Genomic DNA, 26,625 nt, shown 5'->3' on the forward strand with positions numbered 1-26,625 from the left:
TCTGATCTCTTGTTCTTCTGTGGGCAATATATACAGAACATGCATGTCAGTTTATGATCTATCAGGAACAGATGTATTTAGAATTTGAAATCTTAAACAACATAAGTGAGTATGGATAAGGATGACTTTCATTGTCAATCACTTCCTGCATTTTATGGGGTTTTGCCTCAAGTAATCCATCTCAAATTAAGCTGAGATTTTCCACATCGGAGCTGGACCATTGTGAGAGGAGTTTTGATTCTACCCTGAACTAATGATTTCCAGCAGCAATGTAACGTCCTTTGTGACTCGCTGGATGATTTCTTTTCCAAACAGGTGTTGGGAAGGTGAGGTGACTACGTTTAACGTTTTGCTGAAAGATGTTTAGTGACAGATGCTTTGGCCGTAGTGATGGTTTGATAGCGGATCTACTTGGTGGAAAACAGTGCGGATGGAGGCGGTGGTGCTTTCAGACAGCCTCTGTCATCGCCTTGCTTTGTCACTGTGCCAGACAGCTCCTTTAACTGTTAGCTTTGCCTAGCCTTGCTTAGCCATCTATTGAGGTCATAGCCATCCCCAGATCAACACTTAAATCCTTATAAAGCCTGTAATAATAGTTGAAGGGACGGCAAAGGAGGGTGGGGTCTGAGGGGCTGTTGCATGGGCAACTTTGGTGAGTTTTTTCACAAGGAAGGCACTGAGGTACCCCTTCCTCTCTGTGGGGGTCAGGGGCAGGTGATGTGCACCAGGGAGCGCGTCGGCTTGCCAGGAATGGCATGTGTGCTTGGAGGCCTGGGGTTCAAGGCAGCTTGGCTGTAACCCTAAACCAGAATAGACGTTTACCCTTTGAGCGCCTGGAGGGGAGGCAAAGTGGTGAACGAATAAACACTAAGGTGGGATGTAGTGTTTTACAAGGCCTTGAGGCACAGCAGAACTCTCTCACACCTGCCCTTGTGTTTGAGAGGGAGAAAGGTAGAGGTTGTGACTTGGTTACCTTCCCTGCTTCGTGCTGTCTTTGATTTACAGCCATCATATCTCTTTGTCTCAGACAGTTCCCTTTGTACTTTTCGAGCAACCTCTTCTCTTTGTCGGCTGTCAGTTGGTCCATCTGCCTTTCAGTTCGCCTCCAGCTGCTCGCTGAGTTCAGCCTGACAGCCTTGTGACAAATCCGTATTTATGACTTGAGAAAAAGGCAGGACTAAGCATGTGTATGGCCCGCTTTGACCCCGTCGGCCTCAAACAGCCACAGCAGCCCTTCCTTTACAGTCCTCTTAGGCCCTGCAGCTCCCCTTTTATCGCCATCCCTATGGCCACTGCTGGCCAACAACTCAAGTCATTCAAACAACCAGAATCAATGCTAAGCCACTTTGAAGGTCTTTAGCGTTGTTAATGTTGTTAAAGCGCTGATGGGCGGTATTAAATCAGGTAGCTAAATCAAATATCAGCTGAGATTATCTTTAAATGCGTACATGAAATTGTGAAGTGATGACATGGTGGATTTAGAAATGTTATTGAGTCTTCTTTTTCAGGCTAAATACAGATTCATAGACAAAACAAAGAGAAATATGTGTCTGTCGACCGAAAGCGACATATTTCATGTTAAATTCCCTTGAGAGGAATGAATGCCATTCTTTGCTCAACAATCTGATATTGAGTCTCGAGGCAGCAAAAATAAGGAATGTGCTCAAAATCACCTTCTACATCGTAAACTCTTAATTGAATGGAATGTTTTTTACCCCATATTCTACTTGTATGCCCCGCATATTTTTCCCATAATGCTATGCAGTGCACTCACCCTTGCGCCCATTACTCAACAGACCTATTAGCTGGCTTATTAGGGACAGTGTCATGGATATTGAGGTGGTTATGTGCTCCAGTAGTAATTTGACATGCATCTGCCAAGGAAAACATTTCCTGCCTTGTGTGGCTCTCAGCAAGAGATGTGCCCTGTGGTTGAAGGGCCTCATGTTGCAGTAATGGAGGAAAAGTCCCAAACTTGCACCCACGTGCTGACAGCTCGTGTGGTTATCCTCCCTGTTTATTTGCTGCCATATATCTGCCATTTTGATTTATGTGCCTCTTTGGCAACTTTAATTATCTTATGTCTATTCAGTCCTTTCTTTTTTTTTTCTTTCTTTTTTTCAGCTGCACTTACTCTTGCATTGCCCCATGCAGCTGTTTGGTTTCGTCACAGTAGACACATTAGATTTCCTAACATCTGTATGAGGAGCACTTTTCTCACATTTTGATGCCTCTGACTTCCTATGGGATGAAAAAAAGAAAAAACAGTGACGGTGTTAGTGGAGTGGATGAGGTCAAGACAGCTTCTCTCAGTAGTGGCACATTTTTCTGCCTGTTCCGAACAATGAGTACATCCACGATGAATCATGCTCCCACTGAGATTCTCTTGTGAAACATTTCAACCCGTTGTTCGAATTAGTTCGCCGATGCAAATAAGTTTTGTCTCAAGTCAGTCTCATTAAGATTGGGATATAATGATCAACGGAAAGCAGCATCGAGTCCTCACTCAGGTCCAAACTTTGGCACTAAAGTGAGAGATTCACCAGTCACCTTGAACATCTGACCTTTGAGGAAGCCTCCGGGGCCTCTGTGTTTAGTTGGTTTCCTTCCATAAGCGAGACTCACTTCTCTGCCTAAAGAAAAATAACCCTGTGCAGATGTTTAACTGGAGATGGATTGTAGCAGTGAAATAATCTCACAGCAGTAATGTGGTTCACACTCATAAAACTCCAATAGCAATTAATTTTGTTCTTACAATTTACTAAAATCATAAAGGTGAGACACTGAATTTAACTGACATATGGCTTAACTCGAAGGTTTGAACACAATTAAACAGGAGCCCAAACTTTCGACTGGCACTCTATACACAATGAAACTCCCTCAGTTGTTTATGTTAAGAGAGTTTTATCTTTGTGTACAAAGTTCTCAGAAATGTGTTGTTTACATATGGAATCAGATGTTATGTATAAAATATTCATCCAGAATGTATTTCTTTGTTTATCTACTTACCTATTTATTTATTTTTTGGTGAAATGTAAAATTTTGTTATGCAAAATTAGGCATTGTTTCATTGAATATACGCTGGTTGCATAGACCATGTGTTAATATATATAAACGAAAAATATTATTTCATATAGTTTCCTATTAGTCTTTTCTGTACATGCTGACACTGTGTGACACTGGACAGTCCATCACAGGGCTAACATAGGCGCAGGCAACCATGCAGTCTCACACTCACGTCCCCTCAACCACAGCTGATTTAGAATCACCATTTAACCTGACTTGCATGCCTTTGGACCATGGGAGACCCACACAGGCACAGAAATAACATTAAAACTCAATGTAGAAAGGCTGCAGCTGAGTAAAGAACCTGGAATATTTATGCTTTAGGTGCCATTCATGCAGTGTTGTTCTGATTAAGGGGTGGACTCAGTCTCCTCTGAATTCATATTGCTGTCCCCAGTCCGGATAACATGCTGTGGCACATGTGGTAATCATAAAAAATGGCTTGTGTAACTTTCGCCACATCGTTAAACAGCGTAATTGAATGATCTAGATATTGTGTTGTTTACCATCTCACTAGTATCTCTTCTTCAAAAACTGATCTTTTGAATAATTCTTTTAAAAAAAATATGTCTCTCTCTTCTTGAGGAAACGAACATTTTCAAATGAATTTTGCTCATATTAGTAAAAAGCTTGAGGTCATGCTGAGGGGTGCCACCTGAGCCTCTGTAATGTTATGCCTTTTAGGGGGAGAGTCCCTGATGGAAATCACTATGCAGTAACAAACACCAATGTAAATGAACTGCTTTAAATGCTTTCGATTAACATTAAAATCTGTCATTTTATGATATTCACACAATGTATTTCATCTGTTTTGTAATTGAATTAGATACCGTCTGAAGCCAGCTATTTCAGAGCACTGGCAGAGAATACCATGGAAATACTCCAGAAGTTAGGATTCCAAACCTTCTTTTTATTGGACCCTTATTCACACATGCTTTTTTCTTGCTTGTCAAAGCTTGTCATTAGAAGCGGCATGTTGCTGTCTGTGTTAACAAACATTAACTTGCATGTGATGATCCTTATCTGGCAGCAGTATTACCACTTATCCTCTAATACTCATTCATGGAAAACATTCACGGATACAGTTGCAAATGCAGTGACTGGATTTATTTGGTTGTAGGGGATTGCTTTGAATTCTAAACTTGCAGATTGGTTTGGACTGAAAACATGCTCATAGGTCAACCCCTGCTCAGATGACATCTGAAAGTTGCTGGTTTGCTAGTTTAGCTGTGAGCTGGTTGTCATAGAGAATACAACTGGGTGGCAACCAAGTGTAAATCAACACTCATGAACTCATCAACACTTTTAAGCTGCAAAAAATTTTTACATTACTCCCTGTACTAATAAACTTGAGTTGTCTTGTTGTCACTAGAGTGTAGAAACTAACTAGATATGACTGGAAAGTCAGAGAATATTGCATCTCTGTATTCAAACTGGAGATAGAAATTTGTTATTGTGACTGCGTGCAGACCTCTACCAACCAAACACCACAGAGGGAACAGCAAATATTACTCCAGCAACTCAAACTCAAAAAGGATATTTTGTCATATTTTAGAGGAATTTCTATTTTAGTACTGATAGTTATAGGGGACTCAGGTTTTATACTGGCCTAATAATGATTTTGCATAGCAACCAGCACCCTCGACATAATCATATGTACAATTAGGCTTACTTCTCTAGAAGTGTCACAGTTGAACAATTTTTTTTAGGGGGTGGGGGGTCAGTTAAATTTTTTATAGCCCTATAGAATTTTGAAAAGCCAAAATTCACTGCTTTCACGACAGAGCAGTCATTTAAAATGTCAAGTCAACTTGCTCTGCACCATTTCAGTGGATTAACCATACTTTAAATATAGGGGCCACTGGTTTGACCGTATTAGCTGACTTTTCAGTTCCGTCCTTTGATTTTCCTGCTTATATGTGCTGGCAGCAAGCCAAATCAGAAGCAGTTTGAAAGAGTTTCTTTGATCAATTTGACACATGAGTAGCCAGAGTCGTAACTTGCTTTTACTAGCCTTCTCAGAGCCCTTACTGATTTTCTTCTGAGCCCCTCGTTGTAGAAGCATCTTAACAGTTTCTTAACTGTGAATTGTTTTTTATCAGATTGCAGAGCGTTGAAAGTGGGATTTGGAGGTCTTTGGCGAACGCCTTGGACATACGCTGCTTTAGGAATTCATGTTTTTTTTTTCACAGTAGCATGTGATGATAGCATTTTTTGATGCTCAGATGGCAGACTTTGTCATTGGCAAAAAGAAAAACTGGAGACAAATCAGCCCCTTCTGATGGAATGAAGCCAAGATTAATTGGTTCATTATGGTCACGTAAATACAATGGAAATTAAAATACAGGCAAGTCTTTGAATTATATTCAAAATGACATGTTGACAGGAACTTGGAACAGTGCTTCTCCAATGTTATTGCCTTTGTTGTGTTGTCACGTTTTCATATAATCTTCCATGATTAGCAATAGCATTTTTTTTTTACCTCTTTTAATGTTTGTTTCACATTATGAAGCTTACATAATTACTGGGCTTTCATACTTAATGAGAAGGGAGTACGCTTCGCTTGATTTGCATTAGACAAAAAGATTGTTTGTTTTTGGGTGTGTCAAAAAGCAGAAGTTCAAGTCATCTAAAACAAGTCATTAACCAAAAGTTGTTGCTATATATGACATGTCTATAATTATAGATGCTAGTTGTGGCCTTTGATTTCTCATTTTCTGTGTTCAACTTCAACAGTTGGCTCGTTGCTGGAATCGGTGGTCGATAGAGACTTTTTTCAAACTCTGTAAGCTGTGACTAGACTGTTGGAAGGGAAATAACACCCGACCAAGACATTCCTGCAACCTAAATGTGACCTTTGTTTTCCTGGGCTGACACAGTTGGGCATATGTGCTGTGGGAAGAAAACTTATGGCTGGCAGGTATTCAAGGAGTTCGGATTAAATCTAATTTGAACATGGCAGCAACACAACACAGTGTGCTTAAGGGAGGTTTGTTTCAATAACCTAAATGTTTAGTTGATCATTATTTAGTGTATGTGCATTGGGTTGTCATTACACACACACAAACAGGACATGAGATAATGTTGGAGCTGCAGATGCTGGACTCAGTATGGACCAGTCAGTGAACAGGAATGTTAGGAATGCACCGAGCTGAGGGAGAAACGTTGAGACGGAGAGAAGGAGATCAGACCAGGCCAGTGATGACCGCAGCCCCATTGAGAAAGCACAGATTTATGACCAGCAAGGCCCAGGGGCTGACTTTGGAAGGGACACAGTAGGCCTTCTTTACTAACCCCATCCACCTCTGCCTGACCTCTATCAGCAGGCGAAAGGAGACAGAGAAGACCAGGCAAATGGCTGAAACTGTTTTCTTATCCCTTTTATGATAATCTCGTCTGCAGGAGTAAACACACCTTTCTGTCTGCTTGTAAGCAAATGTTTAAGTCACTAAGAGATGTTGTCATCTATGTTTATCTACAGTGACCTCCATAATGTTTGGAGAAAGTCACAGTTTTCTTAGAGTTCCTCCTCTGCTCTCCAGCCTAAACTACCAAAATAAAATAATTCAGCTGTGATTAAAGTGCCCATTCCAGACATTAATTTAAAGTCATTTTCATACATTTCAGTTCTACCATGTAGAAATTCCAACACTTTTTATACACAGCCCCCCCTAATTTCAGGGCACCATAATGTTTGGGACAAAGTAATGGAAGGAACATTAAAGCGGTCATTTTTAGTACTTTCTTTCTTGCATATCTCATATACATAGTGAGTTCTTGAAGTTGGCGACTGATGATATAACCCGGTGCTGAGTATCGTCCTTGTTCCAGGGTCTTGTCCCTTTAACTTTCTTTTTCAACATATTTCAAGAATTCAAGAATTTTCCATTTTTTTTAGCTTTGAGGAACTCTCGTGTTGCCTTAGCAACATGTTTGGGATCATTATCTTGGTGCAGGATGAAGCGCTGTCCAATGAGTTTGGAGGCATTTACTGGAACTTGAGCAGATACGATATTTCTATACATCTCAGAATTCATTGTGCAGCTGCTATCAGCAGTTACATCATTACTGAAGACAAGTGTGCCGGTACCTGTGGCAGCCATACATGCCCAACCCATAACAACCCCACCACCATGTTTAACAGGTGAGCTGCTATGCTTTAAATCTTGGGCACTTCTTTATCATCTCTACACTTGATTCTTGCCATCACTCTCATACAGGTTCATCTTAGTCTTGTCTGTCCATAACACCTTTATTTCAGGATCCTGCAGACTCCTTTAACTACTTTTTTACGAATTGAAGTGGCCATCCTGATTTTGCGGGTAACAAGTGGTTTACATCTTGCAGTGTAGCCTCCGTGTTTCTGTTCTCTTACAAAGACACACCTGCCTCCTGGAGACTGTATCTGATCTGTTGGACAGGCGTTTGAGGGTTTTTCTTTACCATAGAGAGGATTCTTCTGTCATCAGCTGGAGAGGTCTTCCTTGGCTTGCCAGACCCTTTGCAATTACAAACTTCACCAGTACATTTATTTTTCTTAATGATATTTCAGACAGTTGATTTTGGTAATCCTAATGTCTCAGATAGTTTTATTTCTTGTTTTTTAGCCTCATAATAGCTGTAGTTCAATAGATTTGATTGATAGACAAGGCCGTGCACCAGCTTTTCATCTTTCCTGTGTCTTTTATGCAGCAAATACAGATTTTATTAAATTTCTTTCAAAGTACAGGACTGTCATTGGATTGGACTTACTACAGGAGGAGACCCTGAACTGATGTATCAAAAGGGAATAGAAAAAGTTTAGTACACCTCTCGTTTGCTTTAGCTGTACTGTTACAGCACTTTTAGGGTGCCACACACAAGCCATAATTTTTGTGATTTTTTTTAAAGAACGGTTTTGAAAATCGACATTGACCTTTCTTGCCATTAACATGTCTTGTCAACAATGTCCTGACGTCTCTTTTGTGAATGCAGGGTTAGGTGCCCTCTGGGATGACTCTAACTTGAACTTGTCCTTAATCATATTGTTGTGAAACTATTAGAAATTCACAACTCATTAATTGTTCTCCATGGAAAAACCCTGCAGTATATCTTGACCCCTGTGAGACCCTGACTTTGCCTCAACTGCAACACTTTTCATGCCCTTAAGAAATGTTCCCAGAATCAGATCCCCCCACCCCAGAGTAGTCCGTGACTGAAGGCCGTGTGATAAACAACATCAGACTGTGGAGCAGTGGGTGATGTTATAATGTTCCTACTGACTGTCCTGCAGCCTTTGCTGGCACAAGTTCTGTGTCTATGCTTCTCTCATTGGATATCATGATCTCATCGGTGTGTGACTGAGTCGCCTTTCTGATCTCATGGGCGTGTTGGAGGGTATTTTTGATGGGCCCTTCCCTAAGCACTCACAGCAGGAGTGGTAGGGCATCTGATACGAGTGCATGAGGCAAATCGTCTGACTCCTGAAGCTGTTTAATGCTCGAAACGCGAAACCTGACTAAATCTGAAAGTGATATCGTCACATACACACACATTTGTTTTTTGCTCTGTTGGTGGTAGTACACTTTTAAAAATCATTAGCACTGAGATGAAGAAAGGATTGGCTTTAAGAAAGGGAACAATCTGATTGCTTTTAGTTAATCATGTTTGGCAGATATGTGCAACTTTCACTGTTCTGCTTTTCATACTCAAACCTGACTTGAGGTAGTTTACAGGATGATCAAGTCTGACAGCAACTTGTGTCCAAGAGAGTCTCTCCAATCCCTAACACAGGTTCAACAAAAATGAAAAAACAATCTGTTTTTCTGAATTCCTGCAAAATAATTGTATTCATTATTTGGAGATGCTCGCACCTTTGTCTCTGCTGCTTTGAAAATTCACATCGGATAGACAGGTCTGCTGTACAGAGTGAAGATAAATTGCAGGGAGCTGGAATAACCTTCTCCTGCAACGTGAGGAATTCGGTACAGGCAACTTAATTTTCATTTGAGTTCAAGTGCTGTGAGCACTTTGACAAATGCTCTTATTTTGTCTTTTCAAGAAGTTGATAGTGAGGAAATTTAGAAGACCGTCTTAATCCCTGGGGAATTAAAGAAATATGCATTTGGGGGCTCAAACAATCGGTCGGCGAGTGCACTTCCCGATAAACGGTTGAGGAGTTTCTGCCCTGGAAAGAAAATAATATGGAGACGGAGTGAATGTGGCAACAGGGGCTGGCTGAATCATGTGCGGATGTGTGTCTCTATCTATGTGTGTTACTGTGTGTATAAACTGAGGTGAGCAACGTTTCACAATGGGCTGCAGTCCACAAAAAACCTCACACAAAGACAGTCCTACAGATGGGTAATTTGTGTGTTTCAGGGACCAGGCGATTTCTGCAGAAAAATAATATTGACCACTTTTCCTGTTTGGCTCTTCACATCAACAGTGATTTATCCAAACTTGTGCTGAAATTGAAAACCTTAACCAGGGACCAACATAATAGAACCTCTAAATCTCTGCAGGGATACAAAATGGTCTCGAAGAGCTGAGACAAGCAATTTAATGATTTTAGGGTATGTCAGATTAGTAAATGCGTCTGCATGCTGTGCTAAGGGTCAGAGGGAGAATGCATTTCGTTGTTCAAATTGGAAGCACTGCCTTATAAATGTGTTTTCTCCCATTAGGAGCCAATAGGGAAGCCATCTTTGTTAGACATACAGAGACTATGTGTATATAAGTAGTTTACTTTGTATCTTAGTGGTAACCTCAAGCCTGTTATATCTAGAATCTTTATTTTGCACATGCCATTGTTGCTGTCATCATTTCTAACATTTTCCTCATTAAAGTTCTTCTTGAGATCCTGAGTCCAGAAATAGGACTAAAAAACATTCCAATGAAACTTTTCCAACACAATTTTCTTTTTTGCAACAACGAGTTATCAGTTTTACCCGAGAATAAAGTAAAACAAAGTTAAACAAATTAAACTGCTGTCCTGTTTGTAACCTGATCTGTCTGCTTGTGCTGCTTGCCCTGTTTGACTGACATTCAATAATGACACTGGGTCTCCAAGTCTTAGCAATTATTTTGGCAAGTACTGTGGAAGTGAAACTATGAAACCAAGTCCCAAGGTGTGGTAAAATGGAACTGTCCTCCCAATAATCATTCATTTGATATTAAAAACAATCCATCCAAATTATAGTTTGACTGTACAATAACATTCATGTATGCTCTGTGCTCAGTTCTTCACAGAGGTAAGTGTAAGTTGTTTTCCTTAGTGACATGGCAACGAAAGGTAAATGCTTTCAAAAGGCACGAAGTGGAAACTCGTGCATGTTCAAGCTGCGAGGCCGAGACTCTCCGTTTCACAAGAGCACGGCGAAGAGATGCTGCTTTGCATTCCGACCAAAATCTGATCACTTTTATTGGCTGACAAAACGTCTGGTGGTGTTTCGGCCAGGTTTCGGGTTTCCTCCCCTTGCTGGCTGGGACTCGACTGATTGTAAGACTTGTGGAGCATTGTGAGATCTGACCAAAGCATCACTATGTGAGGGAAAATCTGACGAGTTTGTATCAAGATGTGTGCCGTGACTGACCCATGTGTTAATTCACATGGGGATGTGTTGCCAGGGGAAAAATGACCATGTTTAAGAGGTGGTGCAAGGCCAGGCAAATGCTTGTGTGACTTTGTGTGTCGGCCTGAGAGATCTTTAGGGTATGAGAGGTGTGATTCCCTCTGTAACTGTGTGTTTGTCTGCATTTTTTCCTAAATATAGTGAATGTTCTCATCTTCCCAATAATGATTTATTTAATTATTAATAAATCTCTTGATGAGTTTCTGTGTCATCCTGTTTCATGTTTAGTCCTCTCAAAGTAAGAAACCTATGAAGATTAGAACTCCTACTGGACATGATGACAAAAAAATTGCTTGTTTTTGTCTCACTGATGGTTCTAAAATGTCAGATTTACTCTGCTTCTTAAAGGCAGCATTTTATACTTTCACCATTACAGTAACAGCATATTTAGCTGTTTTTTTTTTTTGATTTATGTGTGCTAACGTTAAGCTTTTAATGCAGTCCGTTTTGCATCACATGACAGCCGCAGAAACACCCAAAGCTTCCGTTTTTCTGGAAAAAGAAACATTTCAGTTTTTGCATATGATTGAGGGTGAAAGGAATCATGTGACTGATTGTCCTCAAGAGCAACTGCAGAATTAGGATTGTGAAGTGTGTGTGTGTGTGTGAGGGGGGGGGTGGGGGGGGGGGGGGGGGGCTTAAAATTTACTGCCAGTGTAAAGGCATATTCCATAAACATTGACACGGACACCAGCTGCCTTGCGGCCTCATCGGACCAACTTTCTGGTTACCGGCCTGCGTCGAGTCTGTCCTGGGCCCGGTTTGAGGATCGCATGGCCATGGCCTCCACCTGCTCTACCAGTGTGACCTGTCTGTCAGCAGCACACACATGCAAACTCGCTGCAGAGATACGAGCTCAGTGAACGCTCAGGGGTCAGCCGTGAGACTGATGCAAGCTCTCACTCAGACACAAGTGTATACTTAGTGATAAACTTACACTTGAAGCTTTCAGTGTTGACACACTTGACAGCTTTGAAGCTTGCTTTCTGCATCTGGGTTTTAACACTAATCTATTAGAATGAGCAAGTAAACACTTGCAAATATGTGTATACTATGACTTTCAGCCAGTAATTTAGCTAAATAGATATTACTATCTGACTAAATTTGTGCACAAAGACGTGCATTCACATATTTCCTCATTTGACCCCGTCATACTGTCTGCTTTGGCCCAGCCAGTCTGAGTATGCGGTCTTTCCAGAATTTTTCAAATCGTTCCCATTTTTTTGTTGTCATTTTAAAATATTTTTTTAAGGGGAAATAAAACTCCGTCATAACTCCATTCATAAATGAGAAAACCAAGGAGGAAGTTGTCTTGTTTTCTGTTTACTCTCATATATTGCATCCAGTAATAGAAATGGAATCTTTAGTGTTCTGTGTTGTTTCATTTGCTCTCAAAAATTTTAATCTGAATGTTACTATGGCCTTTATTGAAAGTCTGTCTGGAATCAGTTGGAAGTGTAATAGACAATGTAAAAAAATAGAAGAAAATGTTGATCTTAGTGGGGATGATTTAATTACCGGTAGTTAAACATTTTGTTTGTTTTTGTTGAAATATATATTTTTTTCTGGCCCCATGCAGGACGAAATGAGCTGATTGCACGTTACATCAAACTTCGCACTGGGAAGACGCGGACCAGGAAGCAGGTGAGCTCTCTGCAAATGCCATTTGCTGCAGCCCCTATTTTTGAACACCTCTAGAAAATTCTGTTGAGTGATGCCCCCAACACCCTGTGGACCCAACCCCCATCCCAGCGGACCCTCAATTCCTCGTCTTTGGAGAACGGGAGATGACGATTGATTTAGGGCCAGGGTCCAATGCACAAATGCTATAGGATCATGTGTCGGTGTTGTTTCTTCACCACCTCATGGCTCTGGTGTTTGTATGACAGTGGGGTGGGGGGTGAGAAGCTGGGGAATACAGTGATCTAGATGAGGCGGGATAGAGAGGGATTTGGAATCTTATCCTCACCACTGTGTATGATATGGAAGAACTGATGTAGGGGGAAGTGATGGACATGAAGAAAAAAGGGTGTCTGTTAGGTCATCTGGCAGGGTCAGTGAAGAAATGAGAAGAGATGAGTGGAAAAGGAGTGTCAGGGACAGACCAGAGATGGCTAGTTAGGCAGGCTGGAGGTGCACTGACACAGACAGAAAATATAGATTTGCTTTGAATCTTCTTTCTTCTATGTCTGTAATTCATATTTAAAACAAATGTGGAAACCCTGGGCAAAACTAGTAATACACTGTTTCAGCAGCCTTAGCACCGTCTTATTCATTGGTGAGGAAGAATAATAGTTGATTGTTTTTTTCTTAATTGCTTTTGATAACAGCACCAGAGCAGCTTCTTCCCCATAGCAGTCACCTTATTGAACAGTTGAAAAACATTGGAACTGTTGATTTTACAACTGTCACTTACAGTTCTTATGTATATATATATATATATATATAAAAAAACGTATTTCCTTTTAATATTATTTATGACATTTAATTACATGTGAGCGACAACAACTGCCGGCAAAGAATTCCTTGTATGTGTCTACATACTTGGCAAAATAAAGCTGATTCTAATTCTGATATGTAATTTGTAAAAAACAAATTGAAATCCTTTATTTGTAGGACAATAAGAATATTTTACCAGCATTTCAGTGATGCACTGGTGATCGCATGCCCAATGAGAGCCCCCCCCCCCCCCCCCCCCCCCCCCCCCCCCCCCGAGTTGGATTAAGCAGGGTATAGAAAATAGATGGATGGATGGATCAGCTGTCATAGGTACATGAAGTTTGCCTGGTGTCCACCAGAGCCCTGCTTCAGGCTCCTTTTGACTGCAGCATAACTAACTTGCATGTAAATCTTTAAATCTGCTTTCAGACATTTTCCAGTGCTGAGCAAAGAGATGCAGAGGGTCGCCTTCTCTTTGTCAACTTTTTTAAACAGCTGTGGCATCTCACAGTGGCATAATCCATACTGTGTCCAAATTGAAGGAGGGTCTGGGCACAATTTAGACACCTGGCACAGCAGCTGTAACTTATTATTTATAACTTCTGTGGTGTCATTGTGTCATTATATAACATAACAAATTATTTTCTTTCACAGCACACAGCTGAGCTGCTGTACTCAGACTCTGCAGTTAAAGTACTGGGAACAAAGCAGCCATGCTCAGTGTCAGAGCTGTTGCACTTTTAATTTTCATCAAAAGTCAAACTTTCCCTTTCTCTTGTCAGTCTTCATGTCTGATGTGTCAAGTGAATTAATATTTAGCAGCTTTAAAGGCAATGGTATTTGCCATACCAAACTGGCAGAACTATTCGGATGAATTTATGTACACAAGGGTTTTAAACTGCTACACAGAAGCAAACAGTGGTTTGCAATGCAAAAATACTGCTTTATTAGCATTCTTATCAGAGAAAGAAGTCACTCCCCTTCTCTGTGTCGCCACTGCACTTCATTTGGCTTTATGTGCTCGTTGCAGGACCCGTAGGTGCAGTTTTCCCTCCGAAAAGTAGTTCAGCACACAAACTGAAAAATGTTACGGAAGTTACACAAATAAAATTTCAGTCATTCTTAAATGACATTTCACCAAACAATGGAGATGAATGGAATTTAGTTTGTGGCATAACATTAAAAATGACATTTAGAAAACCCAGCTGCAGCTTCTCCTTCCAGAAGCAGTGCCTTGGTTACTCTGGACAACCCACGTCCAGCAAACAATGTGTGTAGTTTTAACTGGAACTGCTGTCTACTGAACAAATAGTCCCTTTTCTCTTGTCTGAAGTTTGTTCTTTGTGCCCTGACCTCACTGGAAAAGGACAAGAGCTCCGCTTCCTCTCAAATCCCACTTTAACCCGTGGCTATACCCAATTCTTTCATTTCATGAGCGTATCAAATAACAATGACGGTATGGGAGGGGGTCACACATGTATGTGCAGAGAATTATCGCCCAAACCGGCAGCTTCCTTCAGCTTTACTGAGCTTTATAGCAGGTTTTAGCTCAAAGACGATCTATGCAATAGCCAAATATGCTATTTGGTGACAGAATTACTGCTACGCAAACTAGTCGATCAGCTCCACTCTAAACCGTAGACAACATTGGCGACTCGCTGTTGAATGCAGTGTTATGTTTGGCAGCTAATCAAAGATGTTGCCTGCAACGTTGGTAGTGACCAAAAAAAAAGGGAGCTAAAAGGGAAAGACCAAATGAATAATAAGGTATAATGTTGCTCCTTTGCTACTGGAGCAGCAGTGAGTAAGCAGCTGTTGGCCAACATGTTGTCCAGCCTGACCATTATAGCAGGTTTAAGTTAGTGTTTTAGTTTTAGGTTAGTTATAGAATTATCCATTCTATAAACTAGCCTGTGCAAAGCTGCTACGACCTTGAATGGCATATAGCGAGTCTTGGATGAAAGACAAACCTGTCCCAGAGACAAGCATTGAGGCCTTTTGCCAGTTTATGGTTTCCAGTTACCCTGTGTTTTACCTGCAGAAAAAAGAAGATATTGGACATCCACGCATTCGCGCCTGTGCAGTGCTTTACTCTGTGGGATCGTTTGTCGTCTGTGTCTTCCAGGTTTCTAGCCACATCCAGGTTCTAGCCCGACGAAAGGCCAGGGAGATCCAGGTGAAGCTGAAGGTACGATACGTGAGTCAACTTCTATCTGCTTTTATTCATTCCATAAATTATTGAACATGAAGTGTTTTCCATGCTACGTGAATTTACCCGAATTTCAGTATGAATTTGTTTGCATGGAGATTAAAAGTCTTTGAGTCTCATCCAGGTTTTGAAATGATTCTGGATATGTCTAAGTGCTTGGATAGAAGACAGCTGGAAGCCTTTTCTTGGTTCCCCTCTCATCTGCAAGGCTCCTTCAGGTTTAACTGGCTCGTTGACAGTTTTCAGGTTTATGAGCTGTTGTTGAAGAGTTCCTGCATTGAGAGTCGTTAGGGTCACGTGTGTCACTGACCCACTTGCTGGTCGTTTAGGTCTCTGTTAGATATCATAGATGACATCATGAAACATGCTAATGTCCCCCGTTCAGTTTCTAATCTTCTCTGAGGATCAAACTCAGGACAGAAATGAAATGGCAAGAAATTAGCATTGTAAATATAGATACAACACCTTCATTATTAGAGTATACATAAAGTTTATTTAAATAATGAAAATCGGTGTCTTTGTTACAGGCACACATGGTTGAAGAAGGTCTCTGGCCAAGACATCATAAAGTATGTAAATAAACTCTACAGAATAAACCTGCAAGACTTTTGCATTTTTTAGTATCAATTTGGTCATTTCATGTAGGTCAAAAGCAGTTCATATTGAAAATGTGAACAAGAGTACAAAGCCCCCGAAATCCACAATTGTGCAACTTCTAATTACAGCAGGTAAACTAATATCTAAAACCGTCTAAAGTAAGAAGTGGCTTCAAAGTCTTCCATATCAGTATCACTGCTACATCATCATCATCACATTGCTCTCTTATCTAGGCTCTAAAATGATAAAAAAAAAGGGTTTGACTTATTTTTAACTAATTTTTAATTTTTTTTATAAGATGGGTACATTATTTGATGCTGTTTGGCAAGTGTGACACCCTGTGTGCTCACATGCTCATACACTGTATGAGAAAATAAAAATGAAATATTTGAAGGTTTAGTGATTTTGAAAAATTAACTGTCGTTTTCCAAATCTTTAAAAGACAACAGGAACGAGCTTTAGGATTATCAGACTCTCTTTAGGGGGCTTTTTACGCCAAGCCGATAAGTGCCTCTCAGAACATCTGGAACATCTGGTCTCTTTTACGGCTTTTCTGCGTATGCACCATTTGCTCTTTCGGACCTTGTCAAACGCCTTTTTTGGTTCATTGAACATGTGGACCAGTAAGCGACTCTGATAGGGCAAATTAAATCTTGCAAGATGCTAAAAATGCAGGGTTTTCATTCTAAATGCACGAAAACACACCCACCTGAGCTAGATTCATGCACTGCTATGTACTGGTGATTGCTCCAAGTTGCATATCCAGATTCTGAAAACCAGATGTCTTATCCAGGTTTCTGATAGCAGAATAACTGGACAGGTCTATGTCTGAATTTTCAAACAGCTTTACTCTTTGCATAACACTAGGGGGAAAAAAAGAGGCCTAGCTTCCTATTTTTTTTACATTAATTTCAACTAATATTATTCAACACTGACTCATACTGGTTTTTAGACTGTAATCAGTTCAAGGTGTCTGCATTCAGCTGGCATGACTATGATTTCAATCAGGTTGAGCTAATACAGTTGGAAAGAAGGTGAAAACATTATTACCCGTACATTATTTCCCGCTATAATGAAGCTTCGTTTTTTTGTTAAAGGTCCATGTGCTATTCACATTCCATTAACACAAAGACACAAATGTCTGGCTGTTTTAATCGCACCCTCTAATTTACTTTAGTTTTAAATGGATTGCTGACACAAATTGATGAAATGTGCGCATATTTCAGAAAGCCTGGGGCTTGCTTTGTATGATTATGAATACCTTACCACAATTTTCAGGAAACAAATTAATCCCTGCATTGTTCCTTCCAGGTTTTGCATTTGGTTAAGTGCCGCAATAAAAGTTTTTCCTGTGTGGTACGCTGAAAGCTTACGCATCCCCGTCCCCCCAGTACTTTCTCAGTTTACATTTCTCATTCGCGTATGCTCACATGCTCACAGTCACCGCAGACAACAAGACTCTCTTTCGCCTTGGACAGAAGCCATGAGGGTTCGGCTGGCAGTGCGCCGCACCGGTCACAGGGTTGGCAGGCCTTTTTTAAATACGCCTTTGGTGTAACTGAGATCCCTGCCACATGTACCCCCCATATTTCAGCTATGCCCTTGTGTTAGCCAGTTCTTGGAAGAAGAATGCACTGTGTGGCCTTGCCCGTTTGGGCAGGGCAGCAAGTGCTTGTAGTCCACTGTGGTTTGGAAACTGCTGAAGGAGTGGTTTCAAAAACAAGAGCTGTATAACTTTGCATTGTAGCACACCATTTCTTTTTACCCATCCCCTACTTGAAATTATTCTAATAATGAACATATTATTTTTTCAGTTTTAATGCCACTATGAAAAGCATATTGACATCAACCTGATGTCTGCCTTGACTTCTAGTATGACCTCCAACAGTAGCTAGTTGTCATCACTGGCTTGCCCCTGCCAAAGCAATAAACTTAACTCTTGACCCAAAGGCCCTTGACTGTAATATCACCTTCCCTCCAGCTCTCTGCCTGGCAGGGATTCACCGATGATGCAAGATGGCCTCAGCCTCTCATTTCCCCTTTTAGGGCTGTGCTTGTGTTAACGGCACAGTGGGCTGTTGACTTAAATGGAGTCTGATGAGTGCTGTCCCTTTGTCAGTTTATCTTACGCTCACTGTCTGTCCCTCTCTATAGGATCAGGCGGCAAAAGACAAGGCCCTCCAGAGTATGGCCACCATGTCCTCAGCTCAGATCATCTCACCCACAGCCTTCCAGAACAAGATGGCTCTCCAGGGCCTCTCTAGACCAGCTTACCCCACTAGTGGTGGGGTGAGTGTTTTACCCATGTCCCCAACATCATCATTTTTTTTTGTGATGAACACTTCAAAATAACTATCTAAGGTCTATAGTGTGAATGCAATCATTTTTCAACACTGTAAATTCTAATGCTCGCCCATCACCTTACTGGATTTTGGTTAGTTTTATCATGCAGCTGCTGTACCCTGCTCGCAGGGTAAAATAATAGAATTACCTCAATTTGAACGTGTTTAATGTTTTAAAAGAAACATGTGAGCAGGGGAAATCTGACCTCATCTGACCTTAAGTCAGTATTTTGTTTTCTTTAATGGGACCCTCTTGATGATTCATGTTTAAAATCTACATTGACTTATACTCAGAAGCAGATATCGTACAATATCAATTTGGGACCCTGTCATTTGGTCACAGATCATTTGTCGTAGAACGTATTTAGTTGGTTACACAATTTAAATGCAAAACATGAAAGCTTAACATGTTTTAATACACATTTCTCCTGTGGGAGTTGCATTTTAGAATAAACGCAGTGGTTTGGTGATAATTGCTGTCAAGCCCAAACTCATTTATTTAATTTGCTCTCTTATGTTTTTTTTTCCCAGTTTTGGCATGGGGCTCTTCCAGGACAGCCAGGGGGCCATGAAGAGTAAGTGGCTTTTCTTTCTGCTCTCTAGTGGTATCCATTAGTAGCTTCTCGTGTGATTAGCTTCATAACTATCAGATATATTTCACTCAGGGAATTAATCTTAGAACAAATCAAAACACATCAGTGCAATTAGAAGGAAAAGTCTTCAGCTGTCTTACATTCAGCATACCACTCTGCCCCCTGCGTCTTTTGAGGTCAGGCGGTCCAATTAGTACATGAGATGGGGTAATGAAGCCGAGACGAAGCATAACATGCCTCTCCCTCTCTTGTCCGTCTCCTCTCCCCAGCATTAAGCCCTTCTCCCAGCAGAGTTATGCCATGCAAGCGTCCGGCCCGGCCCCCATAACAGGTGGGTGCTCTTTCTCTCCTCTTATGTGTTGACAGATGGCGGCCATCAGCAAAGTGATGAGACGACCCAGCTAACCGGGACAAGCTTGTGTAAAGCTCCGAGAAATAACTGCAGTTTTGGTGCTTTTACAAGTTTTACTTGGCCACACTCAAACAGCACATTTACACGCTCGCCCTTGTCTCCTCTGCAGGTTATGAAAGCACAGCAGGGCTGTCCATGTCTCCTGGTGCCCCCCCTTGGCAGGGTAGAAGTATTGCCAGCTCCAAGCTTCGAATGCTGGAGTTCTCCGCCTTCCTGGAGCAACCTCAGGACCCAGAGACCGTGAGTCGACTGGAGGCAACTGTGTTCATCCATCAATGATTCATAGAGTTTATTATTGTTAAGTCTGTCAAATCAAAACCAATTTAAAAAAAAAATTTAAAAAAGGAAAAAGCAATAAGAAGCCTTACCCTGTCAGTCACCTTTAATCACTTTATTCACAGTATCTCAATCCTCAGACCTTGATTGAGCAGATAAAGTTTAACACATGAAAACATTTTTCACAAAATTGTGAAAACAACATCAAACAAAGGATTGTTTTGCAGCCTTCTGTTGAATATCAACACAGTGCAGGTTTTTCCAGGGAAAATACTCTGGCATAAACATCAGGCTAGACATAGATGTTTCTGGTTGAAAATATATTGTCACCAATGTCTATAATTATGATAATGTACACTAATGATTGATTTATAATGCCCTTAAAAAGCAAGTAAATATGTTAAAACTAAACAACTGTTTTTAGAGACAAGAGTTGCTCGCATTTTTGTAACTTGCATGCGAACAACTTGTAAGCAAGCTAACTCCAAATGCCTTTAATGTTTGAACAGAACAACTAAGCCCCTTTAAAACACGCACTGCTTCCCATTAACCCGTGAGGAACTGAATGTATCGGTGTTATTTGTGAGTTACCCCCCTGGTGCTTTTCCATGAGATTGAAATCTAACTTGCTTGAACCTGGTTGCATACGTATCACTTTCAACACGCCACAAGTGTGAGCTGCTGCAGACGCGTCAAAGGACAGACACACACACAGAGTAGCAGTGGGTTAATTTAACATATGATCAGCTGTTCAGAGGACTCGGACAGGTCGCAAGTTTAGATAGATAAATAACTGCACGGTTCAAACTTTTCTTCGCAATGATGAGCTGGCGACAGCACATTTGAGATAAATGAACAAGATGAAACTTTGAACGGTAGCTAAAGCTCCTGCTGTCTGTCTAATCATGTATCATCAACTGTTCACGTTCATTGTTGTTTTGTTTAACATTACGCTCCTTGTTTGTTAGCTAGGTACGAATTCTTATGGAAAAACTGTAACTCTAGAAGGGCTTACAGAGTTTTGTGTGATGATGCAACTTCCCTTCTTCCCTTCAGCTGCTTACATCATGTTGCAGTTCGAAAATTGAAGGGCTGTTTTTTTTTATAGCCTTATAGACACGGCTTAATGCATTTCATGTACTGTCCAGTGTCGCACAAATCGCAAATATCATAGGCGCATCGTAGCTCTTTTAATCATTTTCACAGGCATGTTTAAATGAAGGGCGAGGAACATTAACAGAAAAAAAGATCAGTGTGTCAGTTATTTCATTCCCCTCCTTTAACAGATTGATGAGGTCACTAACGTTACGCTTCTCATGAGTGAAAATGTTTCAAAGATGGATATATACTGCAGGCCAAATAATACAGTATCCAGAAGCGCACTCTGAGCTAGCTGCTCATCAACAAACTAGACGTTTGCCATATTTGGTTGCGTTTGTCTCCTGATATGCACTTTTGTCTCTCCAGTTCAACAAGCACCTGTTCGTGCATATCGGCCAGTCCAACCCGAGCTACAGTGACCCCTATCTGGAGTCGGTGGACATCAGGCAGATCTATGACAAGTTCCCCGAGAAGAAAGGGGGCCTGAAGGAGCTGTTTGACAAAGGGCAACATAATGCTTTCTTTCTCGTCAAGTTCTGGGTAAAACACTTATCTGTTTATTAATTTTCTACTCTGTGGCAACATAGAAGATGCCAGTTGAGTCCTTTTTTTATTATTATTTTCACATGTTCTAAAATGGTTGATCAATTGTTTAACTCAAAAGCCATTCTTATATACATCGTGTAAAACTCGGTCTGTTATTCTGGCTGTGGCAGCATCCTCAAATAATCCATCCCAAGTCATGAGGGCAAAGTGAGCGTACAGTGAATACTTTTGTTAATGTTTTGTGGCACCTGTTGGATGTTAATGGCCTAGCGGTATTAACTACGTTAGGATTGCTTAAGTAATGGAGTTAAAGCAACTTAAGTGCGATTTAGTACCAGAATGGATGGAAAGTCTTTGCTCCCATGACCTTACCGGTGGTTCATATGCCAGCAAACTAGACATTGCTGTGCAGTGTGCCTTTGCCATGGCTGTATTTGTATATGTTTGTGATGTGAGCGTGTGACAACAGCCTTGGGAAGAGTGGCAGGCCTGATCTTTCACTAGGAGAAATGTGATCCCAGACACCTGTCTCTGCACTATTAGACTGAGTCCAACCCTCACCCCTCACTTGTTCTTATTTATAGATAAGCCCCCTCGCCTCCCGCCCCACATGCATGCACACAGACAACCACGCAACACTCTCAACTCAGCATTACACACTGCTAGAGTGATAAGAGAGTCAAGCACGATGACAAAGTCAACATAAGATATAGACAGATGGTGGGGGCGTGTGGGATATCCCTTGGAAAGGGTAGGAAAATCCAAGTAGAGAACATGAAAATGGGCATAAAGAGACAGAATGTAATCAGAGACGTTTGCTTTGTTTAACTCTCTGATATCCGGCTATCTCTGGCTATCTGTGGCTATCGTTGTATGACAGTCATTGAATGACAATAAGAGCTTTCTATTCTATTCTATTCTATTCTATTCTATTCTATTCTATTCTATTCTATTCTATATGACTTCAGGCACCTTTGGTATTTGCATCTTGCACAACACTTCCATCATGCCAAATGTGGCTAAACTCACAATCAGAATGTTCGAAAAAAGTTTCAAACAAACTGAAGTGAATTAATGAATTACAACGAAATGGCAGTTCAGTCCGGCTACCAGATCAAAGCCTTGACGAGTCATGATAAGCTCCTCATGGTTTTTAGGCACCAAGGGGTGCGCAGCTTGTGTGGAGCATCTCACATTCTTGAGAGCCTTGAGAGGTTGTGTTAGGTTAGTCATCATGCTTATCACCATGCCCTGTTTCTTAAAAACATCCACCCAAAGGCATTAGTTGCTGCTTTCTGAGAAAGCTATAAAAGGATCTCCAGTTTTCTCAGTGAACAAATCAGCATCCACCTGCCAAAGCTGACTCAGAATTTGTCACAGCGTTGGGAGTACATCTCCACTTAAATCATATTTAGGCTTAAATAGGCTGAAAGTTCATTTCAGACCTTTGTTTGCAGATCTGAAAAGCACTGCTCTCCAACAGAGAAGAGGTGGAAACAATCTTTTTATTACTGTTGTTTGGTGCTTGCACACAGAAGGTGGAGGCACACGATTCCGCCCCAGTGAAGAACGATGTCAAACCATCATTCCGCAACTGTCAAACATGATTACCATAAAGTGGTATCACAGTACAGTTTGGTGTGACTATGTGGTGGAAAACATTAAAATTCGACTGGTTTTCTGGATTCCCAAATGCATTGAGGCCTCAGGCGACTCGCACAAGCTGATAAACAGTAAAATATGGCTTCAACTGCTGTGCTTTGGGGAACCAAAGACTATGAATGTCAAGTTCAAAGGGATGCCTTGCATCTCATACCACCAGATACTGTAGCTGTGTATGTGTGGTATTACTTTTCTCACATGCTTGACTTCCACATTATTTATTATAGGGAGATAAAAGACATTGGTGAGTGGCACCAAGTTAGAAATGGTCGTCTCTGGTCCTTGGGAAGAGCAGCTGGTCGAGCCATGGCATTTGATTTGAGGTTAGAGGAAGAAGGGGAAGAGTAACCACACTGTATATTATAAAAAAAAGGGAGAACAAGACATATAAAGAGCAGGAGATGCAAATAGGGACATAGGAAGTGTGAACAAGAGATAGAGATGGTAAGAGTGATGCTGGGTGGCACGTAACCAACAAGTCATTCATCAGTGAAATATTACTCTCTTGATTCATGTCAGAGCCTGGTGGAGTCAACGGTTATGACATATGCAGCTCCGCAGAGAGGAAAACAAGCTCATAACACTGTCTCCCCTTAGTTTGCTCATCTTATCATATCCCAAGGGGGTCGTCCAATTCTCAAAGCATCCATTACAAAACACAGAAATGCTCCAAAACAGCTGGGCATTTCAACATCCACAGTGGGGGAAAAAACAACAGAGAAAGATGCTCATGGCCATGAAAATAAGCAAAATGAAATCCTTGACACCTCTGAAAATACAATAACCTCATTTATGCCGATATAAAAAACGTGAATGGCCTTTTTGATGTTGCTGCTGTGACACAGCCACAAGGCGGATTGTGACTTGGGGGTGTGCTGAGGTGCAGGTTGTCATGGTGACGGTGACAGGCGACTGACCCGCCTCTAAAGCTATGGTATTCTAGATTGAATTTCCAGCAAACCCCTCTGTTGGCCACTTGCTGCCCCGCTCCTCTCCCCACCGTCCTCATCTTCCCCTCAGCGCCTGTGGCCCTGTCCTAACGGATTGTCTCACGCCTTTGAAGTGCAGGGGGAATCCGATTTGAACCGGCTCTGCTAAATTGTTACACAGCCAGCCTGCTCACCGTGATCTAATCAGCCAATTGCACACTGTTGATTGTAATTGGATGAATTCCCTCGCAGGCTGTTAGGGAAGCAGGGAATGGCGGTTTTGGGAGGGTCACTAGGCCCGAGGGATGAAGACAAATAGAGGAATTACATGGGCAAGGGATGAAGACAAACAGGAAGATGAAGAGATGAGAGGAGGCTGAGCGGTGTCTCAATGGCCCATTAGAAGACAAGAACCCGACAGGGGAAAAGGTAAAACAGCTCAGCTGTCTGACAGAGCAGACGGCACCTCAGTCTCATCCAAAATCTGATTATACTCGCCTCAATTCAAAGTCGAACCAGTGGGAGGATGAGAGATGGGTGAATCTGCTTCCACCTGAGTATAAGAGAACATGACTCTTGGCTGCCTTTAAATTGAACTTGTGAGGGCATATTTTTGTCATGTGAAGTTGAGTGTTTGGCATTCCATCAGTTTCAGTGGTTTTCCAAAATGTATTTGATGTGAAAAGCATGACTGACAACAAAGCGGATGCTGCCTTGTTTTTTATTGTTTCGTTTAGAGTTTTTCGAGATCACGTTTAGCAATGACGATGAAATAAACACAATGCCTCTTAAATCCACCTGAGATGGAAAAAATCTTTTCAGGCCCTGTTGTCAAAATCTTGAGAACACTCTCGCTTACAAGTACATGCATAGCTTATAGGGAACTTCAAGGCTGGATTTGATAGCACAAATGGAAATCACTAATTCAACTTTGGTTGAATCAGAACACCTTTTGTGAGATCTGTGAGCCAAGAGAAAAGTAGGAACTGATATATTTTTTTAGATTGGGAAGCAGGTATTTTCTTTGTAGGGCATGTGTCTCCATTTAAAGGGATTAAAGTTTGCATTGAAAAGGCAGGTTTTTTACAATTACATGCAACACGAGGTGGTGTTATTACACTAACTACGTTTCATCTCCATCAGACTGACGTATGTATTGATGTTTAGTTGAGCTTGACATGTTTTCTTCTCTTCCTTCAAGGCGGACCTCAGTGTAAACCTGCAGGATGACAGCAGCTTCTTTTATGGTGTGTCCAGCCAGTATGAAAGCTCTGAGAACATGATTATCACCTCATCTACCAAAGTCTGCTCCTTTGGCAAACAGGTGGTGGAGAAAGTGGAGGTGAGGCAACAATGTCAAGAATTTCTTAACTTACTAGAGAGCAGTATAAACTGTATAAAAAGTTAGAAAGCCTGTACTTTGTTGACTACTTACCTAACAGACACAACTATTTAAAAAATATAAACAAATCTAGAATTTGATGCCAATAACACACTTAAATAAAGTATAGCTAGAGGCAAAGAAAGACAAAAAAGTTTACTGAAGACGCAAGTAACACTGTTCTGGAAGATTCTATTGATTAACTGGTGACGGGTGAGGGTGTCAGGATTGGGTATAAAAGGAGCATCAAAGAAAGGTTTAGTCTTGCCAAGCAAGGATGGGTTGTGGCTCCCCACTTTGTGCCAAACTCAGTCAGATAATTATTGATCAGTTCATAAAATAATACACTTTATTGCAGGATTGCCAATAACTTTGGACTTTCAACATCTTTGGTGGTTCTAAGTACAAAAGATGAGAAAGATCATGCAGGCTGTTATCAGCAAACGGTCAAAATAGCTAGCATTTCTGATGGTCATGGCATGGGGGACTTGTCCAGTATCATTAATGCAGAGCATTTATGGAATTTTGGAGAGACATGTGCTACCATCAAAGTGACATCTTTTCCCAGAAGGTCAGTGGTTATGTCAGCAAGACAATTTAGGCAGGACCTTGTTCTGCATGACTTACAACACAGTCACAGGGTGTGTGTGCTTGACTGGCCTGAATGCAGTCCAGCTCTGTGAAAAAGTGTCGTGAAAAAAAAAAAACCCTGCAACAACTGATGTTTTCAGTTCCCAAACAATTAAGAAGTTTAATTAAAAAGAAGGGCGAAGCAACATTCCCCTATCCCAAATCTTTGAGTGCGTTGCCAACGTCAAACTTAAGATTTGTTTATATTGTCTGAATACAACAGAGGTGGTCAGCGAAGACAGTGAACATCATTTCCTTTGCACTTCTGTGTGTTAAATAAAGGTTCAAATGCTGTAGTGATTTAGTAAAATAATGGCTCAGAGTTGCTTTAGTTATGAAAAAAAATAGAACTATTAGAAAAAGGTTCTGTTGCTATTTTACAGCTGCTCATTATACATCTGGGATTTACTGGATTTTTGGTCCTGTAAACAGCACAACATGCAGTTCAAGTTGTGGACACCATCGTAAGCTCAAGTGGCAGCAGAGAGTAAGCTGTCACATTTTGTTTGGGATGATAGAGCACTTACAGTTATAGGCTGTGAGTGAAATACAGTATGCTGCTTCATTGGTTGGCTAATAGAGGAATGATATTTCAACATTATAGGGTCATGACCACATCAAAAACCCCTCTTATCTCCATGAGTGAATAACTGCTACTGGCTGAGATAGATTCCAGTCAATTACCACTGATCTGTGGTCAGGAAACTGTTTCACAAATCTCTCCAGCCTGACTAACTCTTATATTTCCTGTTAACTACACACAGTCATTGCCCTGCCCCCACCCGCTGCTGATGGATTGTACAATATAAACACATACACATACACATAT

The 26,625-nt window shown here is 41.1% G+C and overlaps 1 protein-coding gene across 5 annotated transcripts in view; it reads left to right on the forward strand.

Moving 5' to 3' along the window:
- Nucleotides 1–26,625, forward strand: part of LOC140307378 (transcriptional enhancer factor TEF-3-like) — a 31,604-nt gene that overhangs the window by 1,812 nt on the left and 3,167 nt on the right. For 2 of the 5 annotated variants that reach the window (XM_072386240.1, XM_072386237.1), the window contains exons 2-10: nucleotides 12,259–12,323; nucleotides 15,244–15,306; nucleotides 15,855–15,896; nucleotides 18,079–18,213; nucleotides 18,798–18,841; nucleotides 19,129–19,190; nucleotides 19,381–19,511; nucleotides 21,015–21,188; nucleotides 24,987–25,127. In XM_072386240.1, the coding sequence (XP_072242341.1) occupies nucleotides 15,861–15,896; nucleotides 18,079–18,213; nucleotides 18,798–18,841; nucleotides 19,129–19,190; nucleotides 19,381–19,511; nucleotides 21,015–21,188; nucleotides 24,987–25,127 (723 nt within the window). In that variant the 5' untranslated portion in view covers nucleotides 12,259–12,323; nucleotides 15,244–15,306; nucleotides 15,855–15,860. Of the gene's footprint in view, nucleotides 1–12,258; nucleotides 12,324–15,243; nucleotides 15,316–15,854; nucleotides 15,897–18,078; nucleotides 18,214–18,797; nucleotides 18,842–19,128; nucleotides 19,191–19,380; nucleotides 19,512–21,014; nucleotides 21,189–24,986; nucleotides 25,128–26,625 lie in introns of all 5 variants that reach the window. The other 3 variants (XM_072386236.1, XM_072386238.1, XM_072386239.1) reach the window with 3 other exon arrangements.

Source organism: Leuresthes tenuis, unplaced genomic scaffold (assembly GCF_036924035.1).
Source record: "Leuresthes tenuis unplaced genomic scaffold, fLeuTen1.0.hap1 SCAF_5, whole genome shotgun sequence".
NCBI lineage: Eukaryota > Metazoa > Chordata > Actinopteri > Atheriniformes > Atherinopsidae > Leuresthes > Leuresthes tenuis.